The following is a 15,745-nucleotide window of genomic DNA, read 5'->3' as shown; positions in this document are numbered from 1 at the left end:
CAGCAGACAATTACAGATTTCTTCACATGGTAGGACGCCGTGTTTTACCTAATGGTTATCTTCAACATAGTGTGTCAGTGGGATGTTTGCCTCAATGCTCATCGTGATTTTCTTAATTGACATAACAGTTCTGTACTGTACGGCATTCAAATGGAAGCTTTTTGATCACCTCTTGTATATAAAATCTTGTTATGCAAAACAAGAATTTTTCCCAACATTGCATTTTTGAACAGGGGTATGTTTGTTGACATTTACAGGATAAATGTAAGTGTGATAGTTTTTAGGCTAGTTTTTATTGATACCAAGCTTTGCAGTTATGAAAAGTATTCAGTTTCATAACAAAATAATGTTGTATCACTTTTTTCTGTAGTAGGCTCGCATTTTCTTCACAAAAGAAACATTTCAATTTAAAATTAGGAGCTATATTTTTATGAATGCCCTTATTGTCCAGACAGAAGTTTGGTGGCAATACATATAAATTGCAGACTCTAAATTCATGACTTTGAGGCTCATTGTTACTTGGCAGTTAATGCAATGTTCACTTTTGACAATGCTGCAGTATGGTGCAAACCCTTAATGCTTTTTTTATCTTTTTAATATTCTAAAATGTTTTTGCAGTAAAACTTTTTTTTACTGAAGACAAATTCAGTGTCCTTCATACAACGTGGAAAATGCAAGGTTTCATGTGTCTTTCAAAGTTCTTATCACATGGATAGTGAAGAGTAATTGTGAAATGAGGCAGGAAATTGTAAATTATAGCCAGATTATTAAATATAATTTGTCCCATTCCTCCATCAACATTTACTAAATTTTGCCAATATGTTTTTACATTTTTAATCCCTGGTCAAAAATTTCTTGCCGAAATGTAAAATTGTGAACTCCACAAATGCCTACAGTAACAATGAGTTACAATTGGAATCAGTCAATTCATACAAATACCTCTGCATAAGAATTTGTGGGAATAGGAAACTGAATTATCGTGTAGCCTCAGTCATGGTTGAAGCAGGTGGCAGACTTTGGTTCATTGGTGGGATACAGGAAAAATGTAGTTGGTCTACAAAAGAGATTAATCTCAAAACTCTCATGTGATTACCCATCCTAGGATATTGCTCAAGTGTGTGGAACCCTTACCAAATGGGACTACCAGGGGATGCTGAATGTATGCAAAGAATGATTGGAGGTTAATCTGACACATGGGGGAGCATAATGGAAACGTTGAAAAACCTGAAGTGGAAAACGCTTGAAGATAAACATCACCTATACCATGAAAGTCATTGTATGAAGTTTCAAGAACTAGAATTAACTGTGTATGTATGAATATACTACAGCCTCCTATGTATCACCAAAGAAGCAATATCAGACTAATTTCAATACAGAGGGATTTAAGCAATAAGTTTTCCCACACTGATGTATACTACTTTAGAACTAATCTCTGCCATGTAATTCACAGTAGTTTGCAGAGTGTAGAAGTAGGTGAGCTGAAAATTTATTTACACAAGAAATGTCTCCTGTGTTATGCACATTCAAAAATAACCCTTCAAAGGTATTTTCTGGGTGTTACAGACGTCAAATTGAATTGTTTGTTTGGTTTTTTTAATTGTAGTTGCATCAAGTTCAGATTTTACTCAATTAGAGTCAAGAAGAGCTTTTTAGAGGTACTTCTCTGGTGTGTAGCCTTGGGTGAAATATAGATGGTCAGGGGGTGGAACCCGGGACTCCAGATGGCAGAGCTGAAGCCAGGACCCACGCGCCATATTTTGTCAGGAGGCCGAGCAAGTTGAAGAGCGTCGAGGGGCAGTGCAGAGTGATACAGTGGTATTCGGTACCCTTTATTTATTCAGCTAATTTAAAGTACTCGATGGGTGAAGCGATATGTCGGCATGCCACCCGTGCTGTCGCGCGATTCCAGCTGGCTCAGCAAACTCCTGGTATGCCGACGCTGCTTCTGTCATCATCAAGGTCACCCGCCAATGGAAGTTGGCCGAGCTCTCCCAGTCACCGCCCGCTGGGACATTGCAACTGGCACCACTCCTTTGCTCATGATTCCAGAGACTGCTTCAGTCCCTGGACCTCAACTGAGCAAGGTGGCGCAGTGGTTAGCACACTGGACTCGCATTCAGGAGGACGACGGTTCAATCCCACATCCGGCCATCCTGATATAGGTTTTCTGTGATTTCCCTAAATCTCTTGAGGCAAATGTCGGGATGGTTCCTTTGAAAAGGGCACGGTCAACTTCCTTACCCATCCTTCCCTAATCTGATGAGACCGATGACGTCGCAGTTTGGTCTCCTCCCCCAAAAAACCCAACCCAACCCCCTGGACCTCGCTGCGTACCGCCCCATTTGGCCTGTTCTATCCGACAATGGGATTAAGGTGGGTGTACTGGTCACCCGTGGCCCTCGGGCCGCTGCTGCTCCCAGGACAGGGCCGGACTCAAACCCACACCCTCCTGGACGTTGTGCTGCAACTTCCCGCTAGTGGTGCTTGCCGGATGGCAACACCCGCCGCTGTCTCTGGCACTGTTGCAGCGCTGCTGCACCTCCCGCAGCAAACACATCGCCCGGACCCCGGTACGCCAAGTGGGAAATGTTGGGAAACGAACATGGCCCGCAGACTCAAGTGGAACCGGGCCTCTCCTGGACCCGCTGCAGACCGCTGTCACTGTCCTCTTTCAGGCTGCCGTTCCGTCCCATCCCGGTGTAGTGTCCCCGGAAGCAGAATACAGCCCAAACAAGTACATAGAAAACAAAATACAAGTTTATGCATAATACTTATAACATTGCTGCCAGACTGTCCCCTATAAGCGAAGACCAGCATAGGTCCGTCCCGACTCCCAACTGGCCTGTCACACTCTGACCCAAGCTAAAATTGCCCGTCTAGTTGTGCTGGTTTTTCCCTCACTTCTGACGTAGTGTCAGAGAGAGACAGAAACCACGGCAGGGATAAATTCTCACATGTCAGCCACTTACAAATCGCCACTCTTGGCTCTGGCCTAGTGCCCCGCCTCGTACATTGCAGTAACTTAATGCAACTGCAGTTTCCTGCCTCATTGTTTCTCCACTCAAAACAAATCATGCATGCAATACCACTGTTGCAGCTCCGTGCCCGCGAGTGCCATTTTTACCTTGCCTGGCCCACTGGCTTTCGACTGTTACCACACTATGCCAGCAGCTCCAGATTTCATTGCCCAACTGTGCCTTCATTGAATTTTGATAAAATTTCCCTTTCCCTCGACTAGGACTGACACTAGCACATCACACCTCCCTGATAAAACAGATGTGGCCTGTGGCTGCCTATAGACATACCTTGTTCACAAAACTTACATTCTACAGACCAAAACTATCGAGAATGTCAAAACATTTACTCTACACCTATGCACTGATTACTCATGCTGTAGGCAACTGATGTCTTGGCACCTCCTCCACTGGTGCACGTTTCCACATTCTCCACAAAGCTATACTAAAGAAAAATAGAAAAACAGCACACCCTGTGGCTGAAATGCTCACTGTCATTATTCTGTCGCTCCGATGCTGTTGCAACGTTCGAATGTGTTGCAATACTTTAATAACCATGATAGATCCTTCGTGTGCATTAATAAAGGAATGCAATGTTTCAAAAAACTCTGGGTTTTGCGTGGAGTTCGAATATGTCAGATGCTGCACTGGTAATATCTCCAGCACCCCTTCCGGATAAAACAACGTTCCCTGTGACAAAATTAAAGTTGTTTCACCTGTACGTGATGCTGGAAGATGGAAATCCTCCCCAAAATCTCACAAACCATACCATTTATAATTATTCCACTCTCCCGCAGTTGCAACCTCCTTATTTTATCTGCTCTCTGATTGGTATAACAAGTGACCATCACCCATATCGTTGTAAATACCGAATATAACCAATGCCTCCCTACCTTCTGGAAGTAGGAATGTGTCGATAACACCTCTGTCTCACAATCTGAGCCGTTCATAATCCCCAGGAACAATCCAACTTCGCATGTACTACTGTCTGAAAAAACTGGTCAATTAGGGCAAATCGTCACTCGTCCTTGTGTACAATGCTCCAACTCTGACAATGGTAGTACTCTGTGAGCTTCTGTGTTTGCCAAAATAAAAAGTACGTCTCGCGTCCTAATCTGCATCCATTTACTGATCTCCTTTCATTTCACTAGGTATGGATGAATAGTGTAACACTCATAATGTGAGTCAATTCCGACTACTGGAAAATTGACATTGATGTAAACTTGTCCCCATCTGTCCTCACCTGTACCAACGATACACAGAAGAATATTGGTATAGCGGTCTATGATACCTCCACTACATGCTCTATATCTGGTGGGAATTGTCTCTTTGCTAATTGTAATCCTCTTTAAAGATCGTCTGGCGAGATTGACACTGGACTAAGATGCCTGTTTACTGCATGATAAACTGATCCCTGTAACATCGTAACCTCTGTACGTGCATCACTTAATTAGTCTGCTAATGTCCTGAGCAATCAGGCAACAGACAACTTACCATCCAATATGTTCAATCATTTCTGCAGTATCTCTAAATCACTATTTATAATTTCCTGTGTCTCTCCCACATATCGAGTCAACTCCTCCACTAAGAAACTTCCTGGAAGATTAAAACTGTGTGCCCGACCGAGACTCGAACACAGTTTTAATCTTCCAGGAAGTTTCATATCAGCGCACACTCCGCTGCAGAGTGAAAATCTCATTCTGGAAAAATCCTCCACTAAGGTTCGTATGAGCTTGGTGTTATTCAAGACCCTCGTTTCTAGGCTTGACAAGCATGTTGCATGCCACTCTATGGTTCCTCTAACCTCACTGACCGCTTGCTACACCTGCATTACTGATTGATTCAATGCTCGGACATCATTGTCATCTGCTGTACCGAATACTATTTTCAGTATCTATCCCCCTGCATTTATCCATCCCCTCTTGTTCCTAATTACCGCCTGTGGCACACTCTCCACTATACGAGACAACTGCACCCTGAGTTTACTATAAGGCAACTGTAATTCTTGATACTCCCCTTGTACATTTTTAAATATGTGATTCCTTCCCCCTCCCCCCCCCCTTCCCCTCCCTTCGGTATACAATTCTGAGAATGATTTGTGTAATTTTTGTACTTCATTCCTGATCTTCCATAGCTCTATTGCTGTTCGTGGTGACCACTTTTGACTTGTTACTAATATATCTGGCTGCCGTGAATACAGTACCCTTGACTGCAAGGTCTGGATCATTATCTGTTGATGTCCATCTCCACTGTTGTGACCATAGATCAGCATCCCCATAGCTATCACCCAGCATATCCACATATGTTCTGACCCTGCGAAGAAAAGGAACGAAACATGCCTGTACCACCCGTTTTCCACTACAAGATATTACAACATCGTACGACATCCTCAAAAATTCCCGGCAGTTCACTCTGCCCCTATCGAATTCTCTGGAAAAGAAAAAGTAATTGTCTCCCCCATAAAACTAAAACAACAAACAAGAAAAATGCAGTTATTATTGGACCCACGAAAACGTGAGAAAAAGAGAGAGAAAACGAAAACCCACACACAAAAAACAAAATGCAAATTATCCCTTGATACTAAAACACAAAATGTAAACATGCCATAAAATATTACACATACAATAATTTACTCCCTCCATGACCATAACGTATATGGAATGTTATGCATCTGCTGTTGTCCTTCCCCTGAGACCTCCTTCTTCCATTTGCTTTGCCTAGCCTCTGCAATCGAGCCACTTCCTTGTAATTGAGGTAATCCAGCCACCATTCCTTTAAAAGGCTTTACTCTACTCACGTGGATAATGGATGTTTTTGTTGGCAGCTGCACTTTAACATTCACAGGCGAACTCATCTCCACGACCTGATATGGTCCGTGGTACTTTGTCAAGAACTTTTTCGTCTTTCCCTTAGGTGTATATGGATTCATGATTAATACCCATTGACCTACCCTATACTGTGCTAAAGGTCCCAACCACTTATTCGGTTCTTCCTGCCTCTCTAACACTTTCATATTGGCCTTCTGTACCCTCTTCCAGACTTCCCATATTGTTCATGCAAATTCCCTCACTGCTTCCCCTTTAGCTCCTGATTTCGGACATAGAACGTCAAATGGTGATGGCATCTTTCTTCCATAGGCCATCTCGAATGGTGATATTCTGATCCCCAAATGTATTTTAGTGTTATAACTCGATACCTTGTATGGAAGATAAACGTCCCAATTAGCATTTTCGAAATTGTCCTATGTACTTGCTCTGTTCTCCCATTCGCCTGCGGATGAAATGGATTGGTCTGTAGTTTTTTAATTCTCAATAGATGACACAACTGTGACATTAATTTAGACATGAAGTTCGTTCCTTGATCATGGTATCAGGCACCCCAAACTTCAATAACCAGTTATTGACTAAAGCTCATGCTATCGTACTTGCCTGTTGGTCTGGTATTACAACCATGGCTAGAAACCATGAAAAATGATCAATTATAGTTAAAACATAACAATTCCCTACCAGTGTTTTGTTGTTTGGCCCGCAAATGTCTAGCCCGATAAACTTGAATGGTTTCAAAGCCTCTGGTAACCGCTGCAATGGAATTCTTGCATGCGTCACATCTGCACACTGTGCACACAGCACATAATTTGCTACATATTGTTCCGCATCCCTTCTCCGAGTGCACCACCAAAATAATTCAGCTACTCGTCTTCCTGTTGCTTGATGACCACCATGCCCTGAAAGCACATGATCAGGGGCCTGCTTTAAGACTTCCTCTCTCTAACTCTGGTACCACTACCCGTGGTCTGCACCTGGTAACTCTAAACAACAAATTTCCCTCCACAATGAAATGTGGTTGAGTTCTAAAACCCTGGCAGTCCTCATCTTCTGCTTGTGCCCTTTGCCATTCCGCGACACTCTTACCCATTACTTCTAATACGTCTAATTTGCGACATAACACACCTGCCTTCCCGTGTTTCTTCCCTGGCTTATGAATTACTTCAAAGTCAAATTCAGTTAATTCTAGAGCCCACCGTGTTAACCGACTAGAAGGATCCTTGAGTCCCAGTAACCATCTTAATGCTGCATGATCCATCATGACCTTAAACTTGCTACCATAAAGGTAACAACGAAAATAAGTTACTCCTATATTACAGCCAACATCTCCTTTTCCATTGTGGAATAATTCCGCTCTGCCTATTTAACTGTCTAGAAGCATACGCCACCGGATGCTCCTGTCCATTCACCATTTGCCCCAAAATACATCCTACTGCGCCATTTGAAGCATCACATGAAAAGATGAAGTCGTCTTCTAAATTCGGAAACACCAATACCGGTCCAGAAACTAATCTCATCTTTAATCCATTAAAAGCTTCCTGACATTCCTCCGTCCCTGACATTCCTCCGTTCATTGAAATTTAACCCCTTTTTTTAAAATCTTTGTTGGCTCGGCTATTTTAGCAAAATCCTATACAAATTTACGATAATATGAACATAATCCAATATACGATTGTAATTGCTTCATTGTACGTGGTGTCAGAAAATTTTGAACTGCCTCTGGTAACCGAGGATCAGTTTGAACTCCTTGTTCACTATTACAAGACCTAAATATTTGACATGCATGTACGCAAAATTACATTTTCCTAAATTTAATGTTAACCGTGCCGACTGCACTCTTTTAAAGACTTCTCTTAAACATGATACATGTTCTAGTATATCCTTTGAAAATACTATAATGTCATTTAGGTAAACCATATACGTCTTTGGTTTCAGTCCCCTTAAAATTCCATCTAATAATTGCTGAAAAGTTGCTGGTGCATTCTTCAACCCGAATGGCATACGTATATATTGATAGTGTCCCCCAGGAACAGTAAAAGCTGCCTTTGCCCTATCCTCTGGCACTACTTCCAACTGATGGTATCCACTCCATAAATCCATTGTATAAAATACTTACATTGCTGCCCCAGATTGTCCCATGTGTCCGTGCTATTCGGAATCAGATACGCATCCGAAATGATTTTCGCATTCAGAAACCTATAATCACACCAAAACCGATATTTCCTTGCACCATACACCAACTTCTTAGGTACGAGAACTACATTGCTTGAATATGGACTATCGTTATGCTCTATGATTCCATCTCGTAGTTGTTGTTCTACAAACTCCTCTAGTAGCGGTTGCATATGACGTGCTATCCTATATGGTTTCCTAAATGCTGGTGTATTATCCTCCATTGGTATGTGATGCTTTGTAATTGGTGTTGCTGGTAACCTACCCTCTGTTGCGAATAAATCGCTAAATGTCAATAAAATTTCCTCCAACGCGACCCTGTCGTCTCCCTGCAAATGCTATAATTTTCCCCTTAATTGTGCTGCATCAACGTTTTGCTTACAGCTCACCTCTAAATCCTCCCTATTAGGTCGTCTTCATCGAAAACCCCCAACGTGGCCAATAACAACCCTTTCGACAAGCTAAAATCCACTCTGCTGCAGTTATCTGTACTCACTGGAACTCTATAATCTCCTTCCACATAACTTGCATGAGCTAAACTCCTCTGCACAAAATAGTGTGCATTATCCAACTCCTCATCACTCGAGAGTGGCTCCATCATGTACAACGTATGCTTTGGTAAGTTTGTATTTATCGAAACCCAAACTACCTTCCCTGTACCTGCCAGTATTTTATCCTGCTGATCGATCTTTAATGAATCCGTTCGCAGTTTAGCTGGCTTCACCTTCATGTTAAGTGCGCCTTGTGACATTTGTCCATTTGCAACCGAATCCCCCATGCAAAACATTGTTCCACTGTTTGTTGCCAAAGATCTATCCTTGCACGATGTTTGTCAAGGAAGTCCAGTCTGAGAATCACCGAATATCCCTCACCCACACATGGTAACACCTCTACCTGTTCACTAAACTTGGTTCCTGTGATCACGAATTGAAGTACCATCATACCAATGACTCCACTTTATTATCTTTCACCCCATGTAACCTATAACATAGTGGCTGAAGCCTTCTCCTGCTAACCAGGTCCAGACTAATAACAGACACTTGTGCCCCTGTGTCAACCAGAAACCTTTGTTCCCTCCTGTTCACCAAGCCTAATAAGCAGCATTCCGTCTGTGCACCTACAAGCTCATTACCTAATTTGACCGGTACTGCCCTCCGATGGTTGAAACAATCCCGTTCTCATTTAACGGCTGCTGCTGTCGAGGTTCCCCCCCCACTTTTACTCCTGCAGTTCACTGCCGGTGATCCATTTTCCCTCATGAGTAACACCGCAACTAACGCTGACATTGCCTCCTAATGTGCCCTACCTGGCCACAACCAAAACTCTTAATTTCCGCTGCCAGAACTCTATGCTTCACCCTTTGCTTCGTTGCATAATCTACCTCCTCTAAGTATGCGGCAATCCTTAGAGCCGTCACAAGATCACTGGGATTCTCCATTCTCACCTGACGTGACATCTCTGGCTGTACCCCCGCAAAAACACATCTGATGCCCTGTTCTCGGCCTCTTGTAACAGCACTCTATTAGTCTCCCCATTCTGTGACAGTTCGAACGTTTGTGCTTTCAGTTTTCGAATCCTGTCTGAGAAAACCTCCACAGTCTCATTGCTCCTCATAACTAATGCACTTAATTTTTCACGAAAAAACCTGGTACTATTCTGTTTTTGGTACCTCTGGCGTAACCCAACCTCAAGCTCCAAGAATGTCCCCACATTGTTCAACGTTTCATGATACAATATGTACGACTTAGCATCCCCTATCAAGCGTAACTTTGCCACTCTCAACATTACAACATCTGACCACCCACTGGCCTCAGCCATTGTGATAATGTCATTAAGGAATACCGACACATCCTCCGTTGCTTTGCCCGAAAAGGGATTAATCAATGCCGCGATTGCTGGGTCAAATGGTCTGTGACACTCCACAACCCGTAATTTACTTTCACCTGACGTCCCTTCCCCTACTCGCAGTGCCTCAAATCTCCCTGCTAATTCTTCATATTTTTCTAGTTCTTGTGGCGAATCATCACCTATCTACATTCTGAACAATTGCGCGCAAAATGACCAAATCTCGTACAAATAAAACAATTCTTTGGAACCCACATTGTACACGGTAAACCGTGGCCTGACAGGTTACAACAATTAAATCGCTTAGGCGCTATGTCTCTCATTTCCCCTGAATCCAGATAAATCTACAGTCCCCTCCGGTCCTACAAAAGACACCTTTAAAAATTCCATCCTAATTATCAGAAGAATGACACATAAACCATAAATCAAATGTCACTCACCCCTCCACATCGTGCTCATGTGCAGGTGAACAGTCCTGCTTTCATCCCTATACTGGTAAGGACGAACACATCCCGAACAACAAGACGTAACAAGAAGTGCAAGACCAACAGTCACGAATGCAACCAAACACCTCAATTACCCCTCCACACAGGCACACCTCAATGCTACTTGCTTGACATAAGATGTGGGAGTGGAAATCTGGTACCAGCGTTCTAACCGGCATCACTTCCGACACCACTGTTGTGGGGTCGGTGTGTCAAATCCGGGACTCCAGATGGCAGAGCTGAAGCCGGGACCCACCGTGCCATATTTTGTCAGGAGGCCGAGCAACTTCAAGAGCGTTGAGTCGCAGTGCAGAGTGATACAGCAGTATTCTGTAACATTCATTTATTCAGCTAATTGACAGTACTCGATGGGTGAAGCGTAATGTCAGCATGCCGGCCACGCTGTCCCGCGTTTCCAGCCGGCTCAGCAAACTCCTGGTATGCTGACGCCACTTCTGCCATCATCAAGGCCGCCCACTGATGGAAGTAGCCCATGCTCCCTTGGTCGCCACCCGCCAGGGTGTTGGGTCTGGTGCTGCTCCACTGTCCACAATTCCGGAGACTGCTTCAGTCCTTGGACCTTGACTGAGTGAGGTGGTGCAGTGGTTAGCACACTGAACTAACATTCGGAAGGACGACGATTCAAATCCACGTCCGGCCATCCTGATTTAGGTTTTCCATGATTTCCCTAAATCTCTTCAGGCAAATGTTGGGACGGTTCCTTTGAAAAGGGCATGGCCGACTTCCTTAGCTATCCTTCCTTATTCCGATGAGACCGATGACCTCGCAGTTTGGTCTCCTCCCCCAAAACAACCCAACCCAACCCCCTGGACCTCACCGCCCTCCGCCCCGTTTGGCCAGCTCTGTCTGACCACGGGATGAAGGTGGGTGTACTAGTCACATGTGGCCCCTGGGCCGCTGCTGCTCCCAGGGTAGGACTGGACTTGAACCCACGCCCTCCTGGATACTGTGCTGCAACTTGCCGCTAGTGGTGCTTGCCGGATGGCAACACGCGCCACCGTCTCTGGCCTGTTGCAGTACTGCTGTGCCTCCCGCAGCATATGCCTCGCCTGGACCCCGGTGTGCCGGGTGGGAAACGAACGTGGCCTGCAGACCCGAGTGAAACTGAGCCGCTCTGGACCCACTGCAGACCACTGTCACTGCCCTCTTTCAGGCAGGCCATGCAATCTCCAAGTTCCAGGCTGCCGTTCCGTCCCACCCCAGTGTTGCGGCCCCGGAGGCAGAATACAGCCTGAACAAGTACATAGAAAACAGAATACAAGTTTATGCAGAATACTTATAACATTGCTGCCAGACTGGCTCCTGTAAGCGAAGACCAGCACAGGTCTGTCCTGATGCTCGACTGACCAGACACACTTTGACCCAAGCTAAAATTGCTCACCTACTTATACTAGCTTTTCCCTCGCTTCTGCCGTAGTGTCAGAAACTTCAGCAAGGATAAATTCCCACACATCTGCCACTTACTAATCACCACTCTTGGCTCTGGCGTAGTGCCTCGCCTCATACATCGCAATAACTCAAAGCAACGCTGCAGTTACCTGCCTCGTTGTTGCTCCAGTTAAAACAAATCATGCGTGCAATACCGCTGTTGCAGCTCCGCACCCGCGAGTGCCATGTTTACCTTGCCTGACCTGCTGGCTGTTGACTGTTACCATACTCTGCCAGCGGCTCTAGATTTCATCGCCCAACTGCACCCTCATTGAATTTTGATAAAATTTCCCTTTCCCTTGACTAGGACTGACACTAGTGCAGCAGGATGATAAACAATTGAGATAAAAAAAGAACAGAAGTTGAAGTTTGGTGCTACAGAAGAATGTTGAAGATTTTATGCATAGGTCAAGTAACTGATGTTGAGTTACTAAGTAAGTTTGGGGATGAATGAAATTTATGGCACAACTTGACAGAAGAAGGTGGTCAGTTGACAGGCCACATCCTGAGAGATCAAGGAATAGTTAAATCGGTAATAGGAGAACTGTGGGGGCTAAAAATTGTAGATGGAGATCAAAGTTTGACTATAGTAATCAGGTTCAAATGTATGTTGGATGTATTAGTTATGCACAGGTGTAAAAGGCATGCAAAAGAGAGACTAGGATGCAGAGCTACTTCAAACCAGAACAACATTCAGTTGTTCACTGAATAGTGTTCTAGTTATACCTTTAAAGCTTTAGGTTGGAATTAAATCTTGAATGTCTACAATGGCAAATGATTGTACTACATTCTAAATGATTGATTGGCTTATCCTAAAAACTGAAGAGGTAGATAGAAGAAAGTGCTAGTCCAACAAGCGTCAGTTTGAGTTATTGGATATTATTTGTTTGTTTAAATTCAGAGGCAAGAACATGAATATAATACAGTATTTGGCAAAATTGAAAATATATAACACGTAATAGTGTACTCATGCTCATGCTTACAAAATTGAGAGTTAGCAATTTCGTCTGCCCATCTCTTCAGATGTTTATTTTTACTGAAAATTTTTAAATTCTAATAGACTAACAATAGCTCTGGTGAGAAAAAAAAGACAATGAATTTCAAGATTCATAGGGCCTGGAAAATCATGAATTGCCAATGGATGAAAGAAACAACATGGAAAAGTCAAGCATCTTTAAACTTTATCTTTTCACATAAACATGTGATTGCCTATTGTTGCTGGGAGTTGGAGGTGCTGTTGGTAACTATTAGCTTATTAAATTGTGCAGCTTCTGTTACTGTATAGAATTTTTACTGAGATTTTAAATAAATTGCGATTTTTGTCTTATGCTTTTGTAGAAGCGCCAGGAACTATTATTGGAGCGGAAGAGGCTCGAGGAAGACTCTGTAATCCCAGAAGTAGAAGATGAATGTTCACCTCAGGGAAGCATTGATCAGTCGTAGTTTATATACAAATACTTAAAGACATGTTAGTTCAGTATGTGATTTACTATAAATTTTAATACAGAGGAGAATTAAATAAATGACAATGGCTGTGGACGTATTGCACATTTACTGTTGGACTCGGTATCTTTTTCCTTCTTTTGTACACAGTATATGTGGTACCACTGGTAATACTCAATGTATAGGATGTACAATATTTTATATAATTTTAATTTTATTATCTATTTGACTACCTCCTTAAACTAGATGGATTTTGTTTCAAACTTCAGTTTTTGAAACATTTTCTAGGTAACTGATGGTGCTGTGTGTTATAATCGTACATTAAATTGTCAAATTATGCTAATGTTTACCAATATTCTTGTACAAAAATCTTGCACTTGAAATCCTAAGTGCCAGAAATTGCCATAATTATATTATTATCACTGATTCTTTTATTTTATCACTTTTAATTTATTAAATGTAAATAATGTGTACAAACAAGAAATATTTTATATTTATTTAATAGTACTTAGAGAGTCTAAAATGTGAGAAAAAAACAAAATTGTGACCCATTTGCTTGTGCATAGACCTATATTGAATTTTAATTTCAATTTGCTTTTGCAATTTGGAACATACATGTAAAGCACAGTGGTAACAGTACAAAATATATTTATACCTTCCAAAGACAATTCTTGGGATTTAGATTTCTGATGTCAAATATTACTCTTAAATAATTGTTTGTTTTCCTTGTAACAAAATATGGTATATAAAAAAATTATAATTATATTTGATTTTTTCTCATTATATTTTAGTGATAGTAGCTGAGAATTTTTCTCAAAAAATTTAATTTCATGTTTCATTTCAATTAAAGTGCAGAGTATGCCATGTGAAACAATACAGGACTCAGTGAAAAAAAAACTTTTTCTGTATAGATAAAAATTATCATGATATTTGTTGGTAGCAAACATTATATTTTGTACTTGAATTCTTGTGATTTTAGTAATATCCCATACTTCATTTTTTGTGTCATCTTTTCACTGCATATCTTCTTTAAAGCTTATCATGACACATACACACACCCTGTGCCCTCAGTACATACTTTACGTTGATTGCAGTTTTTGCACAGTGTTAGAATTTTAAATGCAAGAGCCATGTTACAGGCTTATTAAAGAATATAAAATGATGGTCTGCAGTCTTGTAATGTGTCTCCGTCCATTTTTTGTAACTTTCTGTTAATAATATCAAAACATATGTACTGTTGTAGTAATACAGTGCAGTAATGAATACATTAAAAAGTAGTGACAATTATACTTGCTGTTTATTGCAGCTTTTAATGTAGTCCAGACATGCACAGTCATCATTGTGTCTTGTCCTGTTTGAGGAATTCTTGCTCATTATTAACAATGTAAGAAATTTCTTATCTTTGAAGTGATCACTTATAGGACGCTATTCTGGAAGCATCTCACTTGGAGAAAACAATTTCATTTGCTGGTGGTCACAAGTTTTCCTCTCACTTATTGAAACTGAAATATATTTCAAAACAGCTTTTTGGGTGTCCTAAATTTGCATTGTTTACATGTTACTCGTTTTTAAAACCTCACAAAAATACATGGAACATTAATTGTTGTATAAGCTGGTAGCTTACTCTTATTATTTTATTGTAGGAGAAGCTATTATAAAAAGAATTCTCTTTCTATATAATAGCAGAAGCCTAAGCACATAAATCTGTGTTTCGTGCGTCCAAACATGCTTAAGAGAGCCCTCTGTATAATGAGAAAAATAGTAATTTTACTCTATTTATTAGTTCACGTGCCTCCCCCCCCCCCCCCCCCCCCCCCACCCAATTAGCAGTCGTAACAACTTTATTTTCTTCGCATCATTAAGTTTGTTTATTTATTGTAATTTTTTTTCTCTCTCCTTTTCAAAATTAAATCCGAGAACATGCAGTTTGCATTTGCCTTGTATGTACTGCATAGTGCTCGAGTAAATGTCATTCTAAAAATGACGATTGGAAATATAGCTTTGGCCTTTCATGAATATAAATTAATAGACAAGAATGAATCCAGGAACATTGTTTTACTATTATTATTATTATTATTATTTTATCTGTCTCTGTTACTAGTATTAATTTTTATTATTATTATTTTTTTCTTTTATTTTTATTTTTTTTTTCCGAAGTTACTTTTAATTTTTGTCACTGTTTCACTTTTCAGTGTAAATTCTCATAAGTAACTTAAAACAAACACATTAAAAGCATGCTATGTTCTCAAATTTTCCATTCTTTGATGTGTTATTTCTTTGTTTTGCAGATCTCCATTTCTTTCTACAGGCTTCCATTATAACTATTTCCAGCATATACTGTATACATATTAATTTCTTGTATTACGGGTATCATTAAGCCATAATTTAATATGAGAGCTTAACATTATGTCTAGAGGAGATGATATGTGACAACCCAATAAAAATATTCTTCTAATACGATTTTAACATCTTAATTCAGAGTATGAAAGAGAAATGCGAGCTAATGTAATAT

The 15,745-nt window shown here is 41.2% G+C and overlaps 1 protein-coding gene across 4 annotated transcripts in view; it reads left to right on the top strand.

Annotated features, from left to right (window-relative positions):
- Nucleotides 1–14,982, top strand: part of LOC126092021 (mannosylglucosyl-3-phosphoglycerate phosphatase) — a 202,693-nt gene extending 187,711 nt beyond the window's left edge. For all 4 annotated transcript variants that reach the window (XM_049907410.1, XM_049907408.1, XM_049907409.1 and 1 more), the window contains one exon: nucleotides 13,129–14,982. In XM_049907410.1, coding sequence (XP_049763367.1) covers nucleotides 13,129–13,233 — 105 coding nt within the window. In that variant the 3' untranslated portion in view covers nucleotides 13,234–14,982. The remainder of the gene's footprint in view (nucleotides 1–13,128) is intronic.
- The last annotated feature ends 763 nt before the right edge of the window (nucleotides 14,983–15,745 follow it).

The sequence above is a fragment of the Schistocerca cancellata genome, chromosome 7 (assembly GCF_023864275.1).
Source record: "Schistocerca cancellata isolate TAMUIC-IGC-003103 chromosome 7, iqSchCanc2.1, whole genome shotgun sequence".
NCBI lineage: Eukaryota > Metazoa > Arthropoda > Insecta > Orthoptera > Acrididae > Schistocerca > Schistocerca cancellata.
The sequence above is the reverse complement of the archived record's forward strand: the minus strand, read 5'-3'. Positions and strand labels throughout refer to the sequence as shown.